The sequence below is a fragment of the Gossypium hirsutum genome, chromosome A03 (assembly GCF_007990345.1).
Source record: "Gossypium hirsutum isolate 1008001.06 chromosome A03, Gossypium_hirsutum_v2.1, whole genome shotgun sequence".
Classification (NCBI taxonomy): domain Eukaryota; kingdom Viridiplantae; phylum Streptophyta; class Magnoliopsida; order Malvales; family Malvaceae; genus Gossypium; species Gossypium hirsutum.
The window spans coordinates 107,911,103-107,929,373 of NC_053426.1; the positions used below are offsets into that span (position 1 = coordinate 107,911,103).

At 33.1% G+C, this 18,271-nt stretch overlaps 2 protein-coding genes and 1 pseudogene across 2 annotated transcripts; all 3 read right to left on the bottom strand.

Annotated features, from left to right (window-relative positions):
- Nucleotides 1–2,249: 2,249 nt before the first annotated feature.
- LOC107886874 (GEM-like protein 4) lies at nt 2,250–3,336 on the bottom strand (annotated as a pseudogene).
- A 9,644-nt stretch (nt 3,337–12,980) lies between these two features.
- On the bottom strand, nt 12,981–14,686 carry LOC107886873 (putative GEM-like protein 8). The gene is made up of 3 exons (XM_041101429.1): nt 13,885–14,686; nt 13,706–13,795; nt 12,981–13,600 (listed from the first exon to the last, which is right to left on the bottom strand). The coding sequence occupies exons 1-3, from the start codon at nt 14,021–14,023 to the stop codon at nt 13,131–13,133; spliced, it is 699 nt and encodes a 232-aa protein (XP_040957363.1). The 5' UTR covers nt 14,024–14,686; the 3' UTR covers nt 12,981–13,130.
- A 10-nt stretch (nt 14,687–14,696) lies between these two features.
- LOC107886872 (uncharacterized) lies at nt 14,697–17,563 on the bottom strand. Its single transcript, XM_016810968.2, has 6 exons — nt 17,193–17,563; nt 16,762–17,048; nt 16,421–16,687; nt 16,239–16,286; nt 15,622–15,651; nt 14,697–15,502 (listed from the first exon to the last, which is right to left on the bottom strand). The coding sequence occupies exons 1-6, from the start codon at nt 17,293–17,295 to the stop codon at nt 14,921–14,923; spliced, it is 1,317 nt and encodes a 438-aa protein (XP_016666457.1). The 5' UTR covers nt 17,296–17,563; the 3' UTR covers nt 14,697–14,920.
- Nucleotides 17,564–18,271: the final 708 nt, after the last annotated feature.

An 18,271-nucleotide genomic window follows, 5' to 3' on the forward strand; every position in this document is an offset into this window, starting at 1 on the left:
ACACAAAAATTTTGAAGCTAAAAAAATACAGTATCAAGGTCATGTCTCGAGACATATACTCATTTGTCTCGAAATAGGATAACATCGAAACTAAAGTTCTACAGTAACATGACATTATCTCGAGAATTATAGGCCTAGAACTCAAAATTTTTAGTTGAGCTAAAAGAGACCCAGAACAAGTTAAGTTTAACATGGAATTAAAATTTATTGTTAGTCTAATTTCTAAAAAAGGTAATGTAACATTGATATAGGTCCAAATTATAAAGATTTGATATAGAATAGAATGTTTCTAAAAAAGGTAATGTAACATTACTTGAGTTTCTCGGGTAAGAGGTGTTACAAGCGCTTTCAGAAAAACACTTTTTACAGAGTACGCTTTTTGCCACATAACCTAAAAATGGTTTGTTTCCTTAAATAATTTTTAAAACGGCTTAAATCGCTAAATATTTTTTAAAAAGATATTTTTCCCTAATTTTGCCAAGATTTAGTTCCATTAAAGAAAAAGAATGTTGTGTTAAGGCTCAAAGTCCTACTTAATGAAAGCCTCCTACATAGTGAATAGTCCAAACTCTAATATGAATGACCAATGCAAATACGTCCAATACTATATTCAACTTTTTTAAAGTCGTTTCTTTCCATATTTTTGAGGGATCATCTTCATCTCTGCAACTTTCTGAGTTGGCATTGTAGCTTTCTGATGTCTGCCACTCCTTAAGAAAGAAAAACAAGGAAAGTTTCACATCAACCAACACAAATTGCATACTAAAACGTAGGATAACATGCAACTTGCAGGATAATGCAAATCTGAGGTTGAAACAGTTGGTACATGTAATTACTTTTAAAAAGTGACATCTAATAAATTTGATTTTTTAACCCCTTCATCTATCCACAAAGTGCGGTCTGTTTGCATGTATGTAAATACACATGATAACACAGAGAGTGACTTCGCTTTGGAATTGTTAAGATAATGGACATTTTAAAGAACTCTAACTCTCTCCAAAGTTGTTGGGTGTTATTTTAAGTTGGATTTCTTTGTTTAAGTAATGATAAATGTTGGTATTTCATACTATTTTCACAATACTTTTGATGATAACAGATTGGTAAGTGATGATTTATTTGCTGTGCACTTTGTAGTTCTATCTGCTTAGTACTGGTTAAGATCTATAAAAACTTTGTAGGCTCTGAAGATAAGTAAAAAGATTGTTTAAGTGCTGGATTTTTAAATAGCTCAAAAATGGTTTAAAATTCCCAAATTCATTATGTACTTTCACATGCTCCAGAATTTATCCATACAATCTCTTTTCCTTTTCACAGTTAATCCCTTTAAGGCACAGGAATAATAGCTTAAACTCAAGTGCTTCTAACTGTGATGAAGTGGGATTTCCATTAAGAAACCCTCATTTGAAAAGGGGTATGAACTATGGGCTCAAATGGTCAAAGAAAAGAAGCAACCACACCAAGCCAGATGTTATATGCTTATGGGGAATGGATTCTTTTAAACATTCTTTTAATTTGTAATCCTGAGGTAGGAATGAAAGGGCAGTAGGCCATGCAAAATTTAGACTCCCATCGCCTTCTTTGTCCAATGCCCAAATCAGCAATCAAGTCTATGACAATATGAAACTTTTGCTTACCATAAAAGCAACACAAGAATGAAGGGAATTCAAGCTAGGTTTTTGTCAACTTTTTTCAAGGAAAAGATAGCATAGAAGCATTCCCTGAATGGCATGATGTAAAACAACCACATCATGGCCACATCAGGAGCATTCCTCACATGGCATGATCGCATTAGGAGTCTAGATTCTCAATCGTTAAACAAAATCAATAAAGTTGTTAATAGGACGGTAAAGGGGTTGCCTGGCTTTCAAAGGTGCTTGCAACACGAAAATTGAAAAGTTGGTAAGATGACATTTATAAAACTTCATTATGGTATTTCAGTTTGAGAACAATGCGCCTATTGTGTGTATGTGAATTAAGGGCAAAACTTGATCCAGCCCTTGAAACATGGAGACAGGTAGTGGAGTAGAACAATTTTAGTAAATGCTTGTTTTGTCCATCCCTAATGGAAATTGTGTGCCTCTGACGACAAGCACTACATTTACTTGATGCAAATTAACCATTGTTAAAATCACAAACAGATGTTTATCGTTAGGTCGCATTTAGGTGATGCCTGCAATTTGTGACATAAATCCAATTTAATCCAATCCAATCATACTAATAACATGAGGTAAAAAAATTGATGGGTTAGATTGCAACATAAAATAGGATTTAATTTTGATACTTAATCAAGGATCATATATTCAATCTAGAACAACCTTTTTTACATTTGTTACAGTGGTTTACTGTTACTCCTCCACATTTTATCAACAAAAAATCTCATGAAACATTTGTTCAAGCCATCTAGAAAGTGTCTACATCATCCAGTCCCTGTGAGATTGTCTGCTGTAGACATTTGAAAGCTTTATGATAATTCAAGAACCCCATGAACCAGATATCGAAACCATCCACTGTCACAATTTCCATGTACTTCTGCGATGGTTTCTTCATGTTTTCACTCTGGCTCACTCCCTTTATTTTCTCAACTGGAACCACAACCTTGTAATGGACTTCTCAGATATTCCCCATTTGCACAAGGGACTTTGATTGATCTCTCACTGCAAAAGGCAACCTTCTCAGACGAAATGAAAAGTAGGCCTGCAATAGGGCCTGCTGATGTTGATAAATAACATTGGCAAGCCTTTAACAGCTTCTCTCCTTCGCTGGAACTAAACAATTGCTTGAAAATCTTCTCCAACCCTCCTACTTGAAGAATCCTTGCCCCTAAACTCAACTTTCCCTTCGCTGTTTCACTAATCTTTGGCCCCAATCTAACTGCAGTTTCAAAAAAAGTAAACTTTAGCTTTCATTGCACTTTAATCTTAAGAGACATTAATATATCTGATAGAGTGTTTCATACCATGCTCTCGGACGCCATGGGCGAATGTATCAGCTTTCTTCCCTAGTAAGTTCATCCTTTTAAGTACAAAGTTTCCTTTCCCTGCAATTACAAACAGTTTCCCATTAGAAAAAGAAACATCTTTTATTACCATGAAATTCCCATATCCACCATTACTAAAGATTGAAAGGGAGACCTACTTTTTGTAGACCCTTGTGATGAAATGTGGTATTGGCCAGCAGCATCAGGTAAGTATTGCCTTGATGTTCTTCTCTCAACTCCATATGTTGTTGCTTTGATTGGAACTCCAATAACTTGTTCAAGTAGCTGATTCTTCATTTTTTTTTTTGTTGAAAGAAATGGAATACAATGCCAACAAGCTGTTGAATGTTTCTTCAGGTACTGATGAATCTTGTTTTTTGGCAAATGGTATGTATTTAAAGGGCATATTGATGTGGAAGTTGAATCCAACTTTTTGGCTGCATGAGTCACCAATAGCTCATTACTTTCAAAAGTTAGAATTTAAAAGAAAAAAGATTATAAGAAGATTTGGTCTCTTTTAAGAAAAAGGATGTCGTGTAAAGGTTCAAAATCCTTCTTGATGAAGTCCTCGAATATGTTCAGTAGTCCAAACTCTAATATGAATATCCGATACAAATGTGCCCGATACCTTTTAGGATAATTTCTCTATATACATATCCCAAATCTGTAGATAAAACAAACACATATCAAACACAGGTAGATAAAAAACACCCGTAGGAAAGATCATAACTATAAAAGGAGGCAACCATAGTCTATACGAAGCGGCAGTGCAGTTCAAAAATATAAAACAATACCCTGTATAGTTGAGACAACCTTTTAAAATAACTTTATTCTCTTTCACTGACTCTAAAATGATGTGGCATTGAAACTTTCTGATGTCTGCCACTCCTTTACTACTAAGATATAAAGAAAGAGAAGCAAGGAAAGATTCACATCAGCCATCACAAATTGTATACTAAAAGATAGGATAACAATAATGTCATCCATGACCAGGTGAGCTCAACTGGGATGCTCAACAGCATCTTTCTTTTTTTAATAATGGACACTTTAAAGATCTCAAAGTAGTAGCTCTCTCCAAAGTTGGTGGGTATTATCTTAAGTTGGATTTCTTTGTTTAAGAAATCATAAATGTTGGTATTTCATATTATTTTCACAAAACTTTTGATGATAACCGATTGGTAAGTAATGATTTATTTGCTTTGCACTTTGTAGTTCTCTGTACTTAGCACTGGTAATCATTTATAAGTAAAAAGATTGTAAGTGATGGATATGTAAATAGCTCAAAATTTTCCAAATTTATTATGTACTTCTCATGCTCCCGGATTTATCCATACAATCGCTTTTGCCCTCTCTTTTCCTTTTTCACAGTTAATCCATTCAAGGCCAAGAATTATAGCTAAATCTTCAGGTTCTTTCCCTTTTATTTTCCTCTGTCAGTGAAGGGATCTTTAAAATCTAATGAGCTTCTATATGTAATGAAAAGGGTGATAAAGTGAGGTTTCCATAAAGCAACCATGTTTTGAAAAGGGTATGAACTATGGGCTCCAATGGTAAAACAAAAGAAGCAACCAAACCAAGCCAGATTTTATATGCTTATGTGGAATGCATTCTTTTAAACATTCTTTAATTTGTAATCGTGAGGTGGAAATGAATGGGGAGTAGGCCATGTGATATAAAGATTTAGACTCACATTACATGCTTTTTTTCATTGCCCAAATCAGCAATCAAAAGCAACACAAGAATGAAGGCAATTCGAGGCTGGTTTTTGTCAACATTTTTCAAGGAAAACATAGCATAGGATGATTTTGGACTTTAATGTTGTTTGCTGAAGTAAAACTGCCACATCAGGAGCATTCCCACATGGCATGATGGTATTAGGACTCTAGATTCTGAGTCTTTAAATGAAATCAGTAAAGTTGTTAATGTAACACCCCTTACTCATATCCGATGTCGGGATAAGGCACGAGACATTTGTAATACCCTAAAAATTTTTACAGTAAGATATTATCCTTGATATAGTAAAATAAGGAAATAAAGTGACATAAAAGGGAAATTTTGAGTTATGTCAATATTAAGAAGTATATTATGATATATTAATTCAAGAAAGGACTAAATTGTAAAAGTGAGAAAAGTTTTGTTGCACAAGAGTAAATACTCAAAATTTAAGGGGTTAAAGTGTAAATATGAAAAAGTTGAAGGACCAATAGTGTAAATATTTTAAGAGTGGAATGATCTAGAAACTAAGGAAAATGGATGAATTAGGACCAAATTGAATAGGTGAAGAATAATGAGGGACTAAATTGCAATTTTACCAAAATTAAATGATGACTCAAGGATGGAATTTTAAAAGATAATAAAGGGCAAAATGGTCAATTGGAAGAGGGAAATCTAGAAAGTAATGATGATGTTGATGATATTTTATGATTATTTAATTAGATATATATTATTTTAATGAGATATTTTATTATTATTTTTTTATTAATTATTTAGTATAAAAGGAAGGAAAGATGAAGAATTTTCATCATCTTTCCATGCATGCAGCCAACGTTAGAAGAGAAGGAAAAGAAAGAAATTTTCTTTTCTTTACAATTTGGTCCTTCCACCAAAAATTCACCATTTCCACCTAGAAACCAAAAGAATTTCCATTGCTACTAAGAGAGAGAAATGTTAAGGAGGCCATGGGGAGTTAGAATATAAATTTGGATTCAAGAAATAGAAGCTGGAGGAGAGAGAAAATCAAGTTAAAGATTAGTATCAATAGAACAAGGTAAGTATATCAAGATTTCAATATGTTTTTAAGTTTGTTATTATTGACAAAGCATGGAAATAATGTTATAGTAGAGTTTTCTTACATAAGGTCCTATGTTTTTGATATGTTAGTGAAGAGAAAATAAGAGAAAGTGATGAGAAATGGTGTAGAAAAAGAAAATAAGGGTGTTATAACATGGTAATTAATAGCTTGCACAAAAACAGTTTGGACAGCAGCAGTAGAATAACTTTGAAAAATCACCATAAATTTTAGAAATCAAATTAGAATATGAAAAAAATATGGAATTAAATCTTATTGAGTATAGTTTCTCATAGAAGAAATAGTGTAAGAAATGGATTTGTAAATTTTTAGATATAATGAATTTTGTGAGACAAGGTCAGAATGAATTCGGGTTCCCCTGTTCTGACTTTGAAAAATCATAAAAAATTGAATAAAAATAATTAGGGGCTTAAATTTATATTCCTAAAATCCTGAATGAGTCTATTTTTAATATAAGCAAACAAGAACATCATTTGAATCCTATATGACTAGATAATTAATTTTTGGTGAAGAGGGGTCAGAACTGTCAGACAGCAGAACAGGGGTAACTTTAAAGAATAAACTGTACTTATTGGCTAAACCAAAAATTCTGAAATTTTTATGGTAAGAATATATATGAGTCTAGATTCAGGAAAAATTATTGAATATTATTTTGGAGTTCTATAGATCCAGATATAAATAATTTAGTGACTATGATGCAGATAGACAGCTTGAATATTTATAAAAGTAAATAATAAAAATTATGGATAATGTTACTTACAAGTGTGTTATCTACATTAAGGATGTGGAATGGAGAGGAGGAGGAGGAAAAATATGTATGAATATTCATCTAGCATGGCTAATTTGCATATTTTAGGCTCGGGGACTAAATTGAATAAAAATAAAACTTTATGGGAAATTTTGTAAAAATGTCAGAAATGACCAAATTGCATGAAATGGATTATTTTATTATTTAAATTACAAAATTGAATGAAATTATTAATTTAGTTCAAAATCAGGGGAAAACATGTTTTAGGGATTAAATTGAAAAGTGTTGAAATTATGAAAAATTTTGATATTTTATAGAATTCATGGACTGTTATCAATATATATGAGAATAATAGCTGGAAATAAGGATTAAATTGCAAGAATTTTATTTTCCTGACCCTAAGGACGAAATCGTCATTAATTCAAAATTTAGCGGCAAAATAGAAATTTTGCCTAGAGCATTAATTAAATGCATTAGAATATGAAATGAATGAAAATGATGATCAAATTTATTTATAAAGATCCGGACGACTCAAATATGAGACTTAATCGTGGAAAAGAAAAGATATCGGATTAATGAAATTATAAACACAAACAAGTAATGAGGTAAGTTGATGTAACTTGAATTGTATTTTAAATACTTGAAATATGTGGTTATGTGATGAAAATATGATTTGAATGTTCAATTCATGATATTTGATGAAATATTGATAATACTCGATATAAATTGAAAATAAATCCCGGTTGAATGAAAGGAAAATTCGATGGATCTCTAAAAAGGAATTGACGGTAAAAAGGATCTAACCCGGATGGGTGATCCTATCCTGATATAGCACTCCCGAAAAATACGTGTAAATGGATTTAGCCCGGACGAGTAATCCGAATTAGGGTCTGAATTTAGCTTGGACTGGTAATTCAGATCCAAGCTCATTAGAGTAATTATCGTTGCAGGGGATTTAGCCTGGACTGGTAATCCCGACAATACTCTAAGAGTTTATATTATAGGGGATTTAGCCTGGACTGGTAATCCCACTGTAAGTATGAGGTTCGCGGGAGTGTGCTCTCTGATATGAAATGTGTAAGACCATGGTTGAAAGATACCATGGCAACCTGATATGAAATGTGTAAGACCATGGTTGAAAGATGCCATGGCAACATGACAGAAAATGAGTAAGATCATAGTTGAAAGACACTATGGCATCATGTCAAAGATAAATAAGATTGTGGATGGGAGACGCTATGACATTTGTTGAACAATTGATATTCAGGTAATATGTATCAGATGACGAATGGTTATATGAAATAATTATGAAGATAGATAAACGAAATAAGTATAAGTACATGGAATATAATTTATGTTAAGTTTGATATAAGCTATTACCGGAATAAACATACATAAAATATATGGAAATGATGGAGCATGAAATATTGATATAATGAAATGAATGATATATGCTTATGAAGAAACGGTAAGAGAATGATATGTTTCATGACATGTACATATATGATTATCTTTGATATATTGATACAAGGAAATTATGTAAGTAAAGACAATTATTAAACTCAAGTGTGACATGTCGAGAAAATAAGTATATCAATGTTGAATTTATATGAAATATGTGCAAGTATACTAACAATGATGTGGCTTGACGCTTAGACAAAGGTCAAACAATTGATTGAATGGTAACATGTTTAATTATAAGAAGCATTGAAATGGTAAGTACTTAGATGAAAATAAAATTTAAGATTTTGCGAAATTTTTATGATCCCGATTTAATTTCGGTTGGTTTTTAATGTATGTTTGGGGCTTCGAGGGCCCAATAAAGAGACGTTATGATTATTTTTAAAATATGAATAATAAATGACTCAGAATTATCTAAAAATGTTCAGTAAACTCCGGTAATGCCTCGTACCTATTCTGGCAATGGATACGGGTAGGGGTGTTACAGCATTACCGAACCTAAACATACACATACATGTAAATATCAGGCCATAAAATTTCTTTTAATTCAAACTTTCCAAACACATGCATGTCGTCCCTTAATTGGGTCTACAAAGCCCAAAACATACATAGGGATTAATTTGGGACTAAACTGAGAGCTCTGAGAAGATTCGGGAAAACTTAGGAAATTTTTCCAAGAACCAGGGTCACACGCCCGTGTGTCTTTGACACGCCCGTGTCCTCAGGACGTGTAACTTTCTGTTTATGACGTCAGCATGCAAATCGAACCACACTGCCGGGCCACACACCCGTGTCTCCAAGCCGTCTCCCTCGCACGATTGAGACACACGACCGTGTCTCAGCCCGTGTGGCTAACACTTAGGCTATTTTCCAAGCCATATTTCTCACCCATTTAATCATTTATCTTCACCAACATTTTAATACATTTATGAATTAATTTAAGGTATTCAACCAAGCCTTATAATTAGCACCGTTTGTTCATTTCGTAGCCATATCAATCATGATAAAATCATAATAATTTGTATCTCAAACTTACTAAATACAAGCCATACCAATGGCTAGTTACAGTTATATTATTCATAAGCCAACATTGACTTATCAGTTAATATATACATGCCATTATAATCATAATTCATTTACCATACTTACTAAAATAGGCCGATGGATAGTGTGAGTGATCTTCGCCGAGCTTCCCAACTATTGAGCTTCCGAAAAATCACTCATTTAAATTTCAATATAAACATAAAAAAAATGCAATCATATTGTTCACGAGCCCTAACACATAACCTCATCACCCTTGTCAATCATACATTTCATATAAATAACAAGAAACATGTATGGGCTCAATTCTCATTAAATTTCTCATATACACATATACACAATTTCACGTTATGTAATCATATAACATATATCAGCCATATCTCTGTAATTTAAATATATTTTTACAACAACTTATCTTGATTTCATACTATTTCATATTTAAGTTTTAATAACCAAAGTATTTGAAATATCATCTTTATACAAATAATACACATGAGATACATAAATTCTATAATTATGAATAAGCACATTTATCAAACATATTCCATATTCATATATCAATGTCTCATGTCTCCATATATTAATAACCGTCATTTTCATGAATTTCAAGTTTAATTTCATAATTATTTGTCTCGTGTTCAGTGTATTCCATGTCCGAACTTTATTCATTAAATCATTTGAAATATCAATACACATGGACAGTACACTCAAGATAAACAATTATATAATCACAAATGAATTCATTCATCAACCAAGTTCTATACTCATGTCATATTAACTCGTACTTCCTTATATCACATAGTTCCATGTAACACTTACCAAACTTTGTCAAATTAGTGAACGTCTTACAGAATTGAGTACTTCGTTTTCTAGATGCCATAGTTCAACTATGGTCTTACACATCTTCACATAATGATACCATAGCCCAGTTATAGTCTCACACATATTCACATATCGATGCCATAGCCCAACTATGGTCTTACACGTAATCACATATCACATATTGATACCATAGCCCAACTATGGTTTTACACGTAATCACATATCTCACTGATGTCATATCCCAGATATGGTCTTATACAGTAGCATATATCACATCGATGCCATATCCTAGAATGGTCTTATACAGAAGCACATAATCACATCTCTCCGATGCCATAGTCCAGCTATGATCTTATACGGAAATCACATATCACATGTTGCCATGGTCCAACCATGGTCTTTTCCGTCAATTCATCTTAGCCACTGAATAAAAGTACTCAACCCTGCATTCCACTCAATTTGAACATTTAGTTCAGTTTTCATACATTTTCAATATTTACAATTTAATAATGAACATATGAAATAAAACATTATATCATTACTAATTCAACGTTTATTGTTTATAATCGGGCATGTGATCAATTTATACACAAGCCATTCATATATTTTTCCTCCTCCTCCTCTCCATCCACATCCTTGGTATAAGTAACACACTTGTAAGTAACATTATCCATAATTTTCACTAATTACTTATGTGAATATTCAACCTGTCCACCAGTGTCATAGACACTAAATTATTTATATTTGGAGCTACGGAACTCCAAATTAAGATCCGCTAATTTTCCCTGAAACTAGACTCATATATCTTCTTACCATAAAATTTTCAGAATTTATAGATTAGCCAATAAATACAGTTTATTCTTCAAAATTACCCTTATTTTGCTGTTTGACAGCTTCGACCTTTCTTTACTAAAAATTAATTATCTCCTCATACGGAATTCGGATGATATTCTCATTTGTTTTTTTTTAAATAGACTCATTAATAATTTTAATCATATAAATTATAACCCATAATTATTTTTGTACAATTTTTAATGATTTTCCCAAATCAAAACAGGGGAACTCAAATTATTTTGACATTGTCTAACAAAATTTATTATATCTCATGATTTACAACTTAATTGCTTACATTGTTTCTTCTATAAGAAACTAGACTCAATAAGCTTCAATTTAATATTTTATTCATCCTCTAATTCGATTTCTATAATTTTTGGTGATTTTTCAAAGTTAGACTACTGCTGCTGTCCAAAACAGTTTTAGTGCAAAATATTGATTTCCATTTTGTCTCAAATTTCACAGTTCATACAATTCAGTCCTTGCTCAATTAACCCCTCAATTGAGCTAATTTTTCTCAATTAATATTTTATTAGATCATTTTGAACTACTTCATCACCCCTTGAAAATTAGAACTTTAGTACTAGACCCTATTTCCAAACTCTTTCACAAATTAGGTCCTAAAATTAATTTCCATCAATTTTACTTGATAAAATTATCATATATCAAAATTAAAGCTTCAATTCTATGTTTATTCATCATATTCTTCCAGCACTCATCCATAAAAACTTTAAAAATTAGCCATGGAATCGAAAACTAATGAAATAGTAAGTTTGGCCCAATTGTAAAAGTCCAAAAACATAGAAATTTCAAGGAGAAAGCAAGAATTAAACTTACATGAATTTAGAGTATGAAAACCAGCTTGAACACTCTTCCATGGCTGTTTTTTAGCTGATGAAAATGAAGAGAATTGAAGAGAATTCTAAATATTCCCATTTGGTCCCATTTTTGTTTAGTTAATTTTGGCAATTTTCCAATTTTTCCCTTATTTCACCCATTTCCTCATTTTTCTCGGCTATTGCCCCCAAAATATCTCTTTTAGGTTTATTTGCACTTTAGCTCTTTCCTCATTTGACAATTGAATTATTTAATCATTTTAGCAACTTTTACACCTTTTTCAATTTAGTTCTTTTTATTTAATTAACCACCCAAACGTTAAAATTTTTTGACAAAATTTTAATACTACATTATTGATACTCTGTAAATATTTATAAAAATATTTACGGCTTGATTTATAAAATCGAGATCTTGATATCTATTTTCTTCAATTTCTTAACTTAATAAATCTTTATAAAACACAAATTACTAATTTAAAAATCTCTCAAAAATCACATTTGACTCATAATTATTAAATAAATAAATTTACGAGCTTATTTATCGAATTTAGTGGTCTCGAACTACTATTCCCGACATCATTGAAAGTCGGCTATTACAGTTAATAGGGCAGCAAAGGGGTTGCCTGGCTTTCAAAGGTGCTTGCAACACAAAAAATGAAAAGTTGGTAAGATGACAATAGTATAATCTCCGGAACTTTAAAACTTCATTATCGTATTTCAGTCTGAGAACAAATTTTATGCAAAAGTCATTAGCAGAAATTGCTTAAATATGTTTAGTAAATGCTTGTTCCGTACATACCCTTTCATTACCATCCCTAACGGAAGTTGTTTGCCTCTGCTCACAAGCACTACTTTTACCTGATGCAAGTTAACCATTGTTAAAATGACATAGATGTTTATCCTTGGGTTGCATTTAGGTGATGCCTGCAGTTTCTCCAATATCTAATACTATAATACAATTAGTTGTATGAGAAATTTTCATGGAAACAAAGTAATAAAAAAAAAACAAATAGAAGAGGCGTTTGCGAGTCTAATATCTCAAACCCACCCACCTGTGAAAAACAGTACAAATCCCAACAGAAATCTACCTTGAATTAATCATGAAACATCATATACTTGACCCTATGCCAAGCAAGCCATAACAGAAAAAGCACCTTGAAATAGACATATTTGTTCTTGTGCTAATGGTTGCAATAGAGAAGGGAAGCAAAAATAGTTGCCAGAATGCTGTCCTACTCAAAAATCTGCCAGATTTGACTTGCCTATTCCACATTTGCCTACATAAATGCAAGTAAGTCCTCTCCCTGTGGCTTATTTAGAGATTAAACACATTACACACAATTTGTGGTTTCAAATAAGTTCATCTTATTCAGGCTACAATGGACAATTCTAGTATAAGTCAGACATGTTTGAGAACATATTCGCGCCAGATATAAAGAATCCCAGTAAAAAGAAAGTAAAAATCAACATAAAATAGATTTTGATTTTGATCCTTAATTAAGGATCGCATATTCAATCTACAAAAACCTTTTTTTACATTTGTAACAGTGATTTACTGATTACTCTTCCACATTTCATCGACAAAACAATCTCTTAAGCCACCTAGAAAGTGTCTACATCATCCAGTCTCTGTGAGATTGCCTGCTGCAGACATTTGAAAGCTTTCTGATAATTCAAGAACCCCATCAACCAGATATCGAAACCATCCACTGTCACAATTTCCATGTACTTTTGACATGGTTTCTTCATATTCTCACTCCGGTTCACGCCCTTTATTTTCTCAACTGGAACCACAGCCTTGTAATGGACTCTCACATATTCTCCATTTGGACAAGGGATTTTGATTGATCTCTCACTGCAAAAGGCAACCTTTTCAGATGAGATGAAAAGTAGGCCTGCAATAGGGCCTGCTGTTGTTGATAAATAACATTGGCAAGCCTTTAACAGCTTCTCTCCTTCTCTGAAACTAAACAACTGCTTGAAAACATTCTCCAACCCTCCTACTTGAAGAATCCTTGCCCCTAACCTCAGCTTTCCCTTCACTGTTTCACTAATCTTTGGCCCCAATCTCACTGCAGTTTCAATAATAAAAAAAGAAGAAGTAAACTTTAGCTTTCATTTCACTTTAATCTTAAAAGACATTAATTAATAGCTGATAGCATAATAGTGTTTCATACCATGCTCTCGGACACCGTGGGCGAAGGTACCAGCTTTCTTCCCTATCAAGTTCATTCTTTCGAGTACAAAGTTCCCTTTGCCTGCAGTTACTAACAGTTTCCCATTAGAAAACGAAACATCTTTAATTACCATGAAATTCCCATATCCACCATTAGTAAATATTGAAAGGGAGACCTACTTTTTGTAGCCCCTTGTGATGAAATGTGGTATTGGCCTGCAGCATCAGGTAAGTATTGCCTTGATGTTCTTCTTTCAACTCCATATGCTGCTGCTTTGATTGGTACTCCAGTAACTTGTTTAAGCATCTGATTGTTCATTTTCTTTCTTTCTTTTGATGAATGAAATGGAATTCAGTGCCAACGATCTGTTGAATGTTTCTTCAGGTTGTGATGAATATTGTTTTTGGGAAATGGTCTGTATTTAAAGGGGATGTAGATGTGGAAGTTGAATCTAGCTTTTTGCTGCATGAGTCACCAATAGCTCATCACTTCCAAAAGTTAGAATTTAAAAGAAAAAAGATTATAAGAAGATTTGGTTTCTTTTAAGAATAGGATTTTGTGTAAGGTTCAAAATCCTTCTTGATGAAGTTCTCCAAGTCCAACATGGTCAATAGTCCAATCCCTAATATGAATGTCGAATACAAGCATATTCAGCATACATTCGAATACGGGTAAATAGAAAACACCTAGAGGAAAGACATAACTATAAAGGGAGTCAAACTATTTAGAAACTGTCAAAAGCCACCTGAAAGCAAACTAATTTAATTTGAGTATATATAACCATCTTACACCACTTCGTTTGAGTATATAACCAATAAAATTATTTAAAATGATAAAATTAGTAATATAATGTATTTTATTGCTCTTACTTATGACTTAAAATCTTAGATTAAGTGGCTCAAACTTTAAAGAGAAGTTTAAAACAAACCAATATTTGAAAGATCATTTTGATGCCAACTTACCATATATACCAAAAATGAAAACTCATTGGTAAAAGTGAAATCAGCTATCAAACACCAAAGAAATTAAAATACACAAATATGTATCACCATTACAACCCTGATAAAAAAAAAATAACACCAGCACAAAATACGTCAATAATTCAAACACCGGAATCATAGAGTTCATCTCGGACGGTAATTGTAACAGAAACATACCACTCACAACCAAAAGAGCTGAAACATTCTGATTTCCTGTGAACTTTTTTCTTATTTGTCAGTCCCATTCAACATGTGTTGGGAAAAAAGCAAAATAGGCAAATAGTTTCGTCAGCAACAGATTATCAGCAAATTCCACTATAAAACCACTTTTCTTAGCCACGTTGAGGGTCGCTGCCCACTTCTTCAACATGTCCCACTTGCTATACTCAAGTGTCAACTCTTCCATCTCCTTTACCGCGGCACAAACCAGAAGTAGACTAACCTTATGAATATCAGCAGTAGGTTCCCCACGAGCCTTTTCAATCCGGGTTGCAACAGGTTCAAGGTAATCCGGAGGTCTCCCCCAGCCAGTGTCCTTCAATGCTAGTTGTAACCCATCGTAATCTGAAATACCCACTTCTTTGTTGTTTTCATCATAAAGTTGACTTATCAAGTTGCATAAATTAGACCGCAACACCTCGAAACTCACAAAACCTCCGTTGGCTTGATCAACAGGACTAACAAGACCATTGGTTTCAGTACTAAAATTAGACAGTAACGTCTCCCTAGTCGGTAAATTTCTGTGGTCTTGATCAACAGGAATAACATGACTATTAATTTCAGTACTTTCTCTTAACCATGGAAATGCTGAAAAAAACTGAAACAACAAATGTAGAAAACATGTTATAATTTCCTATTAATCATTAAATATATTACAAACAGATGATGGATGGATAGATGTGTGTGTATGTGTGTGTGTGTGCATGTGTGTGGTACCTTTGTTTTCAGAGTCTCCACGCTGAACTCCTGAAATTAAAGAGAAGGATAAACAAATCATCAAGATGGAGAGATTTAAACATGGGCAAGTTGAAGAAACACTCGACACATTGAGATCTGATGCACTGCAGAAAACGGAGAGGCACGAGAGATATGGTCTGATCATATTAGGGTTTCTAGTCTAATCGTAATGAAAATCTAAGTCCCATGTTTGATACGTATTCAAAAACAGGTATGATGTACAATCCTTCAAAAGTATTCCTAATACATAGAAAGCCTTGTGCAAAAAGTGAACATAGCTGATACAGACGATTGAATCTGAGCAATGTTCTAAGAACCAGACTGGTTCTCAGCTCAACCACTTCAACAATAATTAAATAGAAATAAAAAAATCCATAGCCGGTTGAATCATCACTTCTCTTTATTCCAATTTCAGGTTTTTTACATGTACATAGCTCTTTACTCTATTTCCGATTATACACCACCGATCGGACCATCAGTTCCCACTTCAACTGGCAAGTCCAATTTGGTTTTGACAATGCTAAATCTGAGTAAGATTGATGAAAAAGACTTTTTGTCCAGTGCAAGAGGAAGACACTACGAAAATGTACACATACCATACTTCCGGAGAAGATTGCGTTAAGGTTGTCTGTATTGGTTAAGTCCTGAAAAAAACCAAAGATCGAAAGTTAGGATTGAAAATTTAGAAGATAATTAAACTAGAAATTAGATTAGCGCGGAATGAAATCAAACTTTAATAAAATTTGTTAAGAGGATTTTAATATTAACGTTAACATACCTTTAGCCGTTGTTCATCTAGACCTTCAATTTTCATTCCTACAGCAAACAATTCATTCTTCGCTTCTTCCTCTGTTAAAACTTTGTCCTTGTAGCTTTTCTTGATTAGCTGGAGGTTTTGCTTTTCGGTTTGGATATCAGATCGGACTGGCCATTGCTTTTTGATTTGCTTGAGACTGCCGAGAACTTCTGGTAATAGATGAGAAGCATTATTGGCCATCATCGTTCGAACTACCAATATAACAGATTCCATGTCTGCCATCTTGTCCTTCATTTTACCAAGACAACGAGTTAAAAAACAACGCATGAAAAAAAATGCAAAAGCTCAATTAGGAGACTGACGTTCTTCATCTTTCTGTCAATTCGATCCTTCAGAACTTTCACGATTGTCTCCACAGGTTTCTCATCGATAAGCTCTTTCAGCTTATATTTTATTTTCGGTTTTGGATGTTTCTTGGAAGTCGATGCTACATCGGTATCAGAGGTTCCCTGATGCCGGCGCCGTTTTTCTTCCGGAGAGTTATCGGAAGCCAATTCCTTGTTTTTCTTCCTTCCACTCGACATTGAAGGTCCACTCTGGGTTCCGTTTGGAAAATGGAAACCACAATTGTTGCTTGGGGACCAATATACTGAAAATTTAACAAAAATCATATGAAATTTCTGAGTCTATTTAAAAAAAAAGATCTTTTTTTTCTGAAATAGAAAGAACTACCAAAACGAAACGAATAATTAAAGAAAATATGCAAATTCAAAGAAATTTCAGTAGTACTCAACTTGTAAATTAGAGGAGAAGGGCGGCCTTCCGAAAGTTACAGCGAAAGAAATGAAGGAATCTATTGTGGTGACTGAGGATTTGATTAAATAAAATGAAGCCATTGGAGAAAACTCGAGCTGTAAACTGAAGTGAGTAATTCCTTAAGCGAGTCAATAGAGACGACTCGCGCTGAGAAAACTGGTGTGGCGATAAACCTCAGCTTGCACAAAATTTTAGGCCCATTTTTGGGTCAGACTGGACGCAGGTCTAAAAGACAGGCCTAACTTTTTCCCTTTTACCGACTCTAAAATGATTGTGCATTGAAACTTTCTGATGTCTGCCACTCCTTTACTACTAAGATATAAAGAAAGAAAGGCAAGGAGAGATTCACATCAACCAACACAAACTGTATACTTAAAGATAGGATAACATGCAACTTGCACTTGCACTATAATGCGGATTGGAAGTTGAGTGTAATCGGTTCATGTAATTACTTTTATAAAGTGACATCTAATAAATCTGTGTTTCGAATCTCATGATTTTTAATCCCTTCCTCTTATCTGCAAAATGCTGTCCTTTGTATATTTATATCTGTGATAATGCAGTGAGAGTGACTTTCACAGTCATGATGCTGAGGAATTATTCAAAGAATGTCATCCATGACCATGTGAGATCAACTGTCATGCTCAACAGCATTTTTCTTTTTTTAACAAAGGACATTTTAAAGAGCTCTAAGTTGTAGGACTCTCCAAAGTTATTGGGTATTCTTTAAAGTTGTATTTCTTTGTTTAAAGAAATTATAAATGTTGGTATTTCATATTATTTTCACATTACTTTTGATGATAATAATGATTTATAAACTTCGTAGGCTCTGAAAATAAGTACAATGACAAGTGATGGATTTGTAAACAGCTGAAAATTTTCCAAATTTATTATGTACTTCACATGCTCCAGGATTTATCCATACTATCTTGTTTGCCCTCCCTTCTCTTTTTCACTGTTAATCCCTTTAAAGCCAAGATTTATAGCTAAAATCTTCATGTTCTTTCCCTTTTATATTCCTCTGTCAATGAAAGGATGTTTAAAATCTCGGGAATT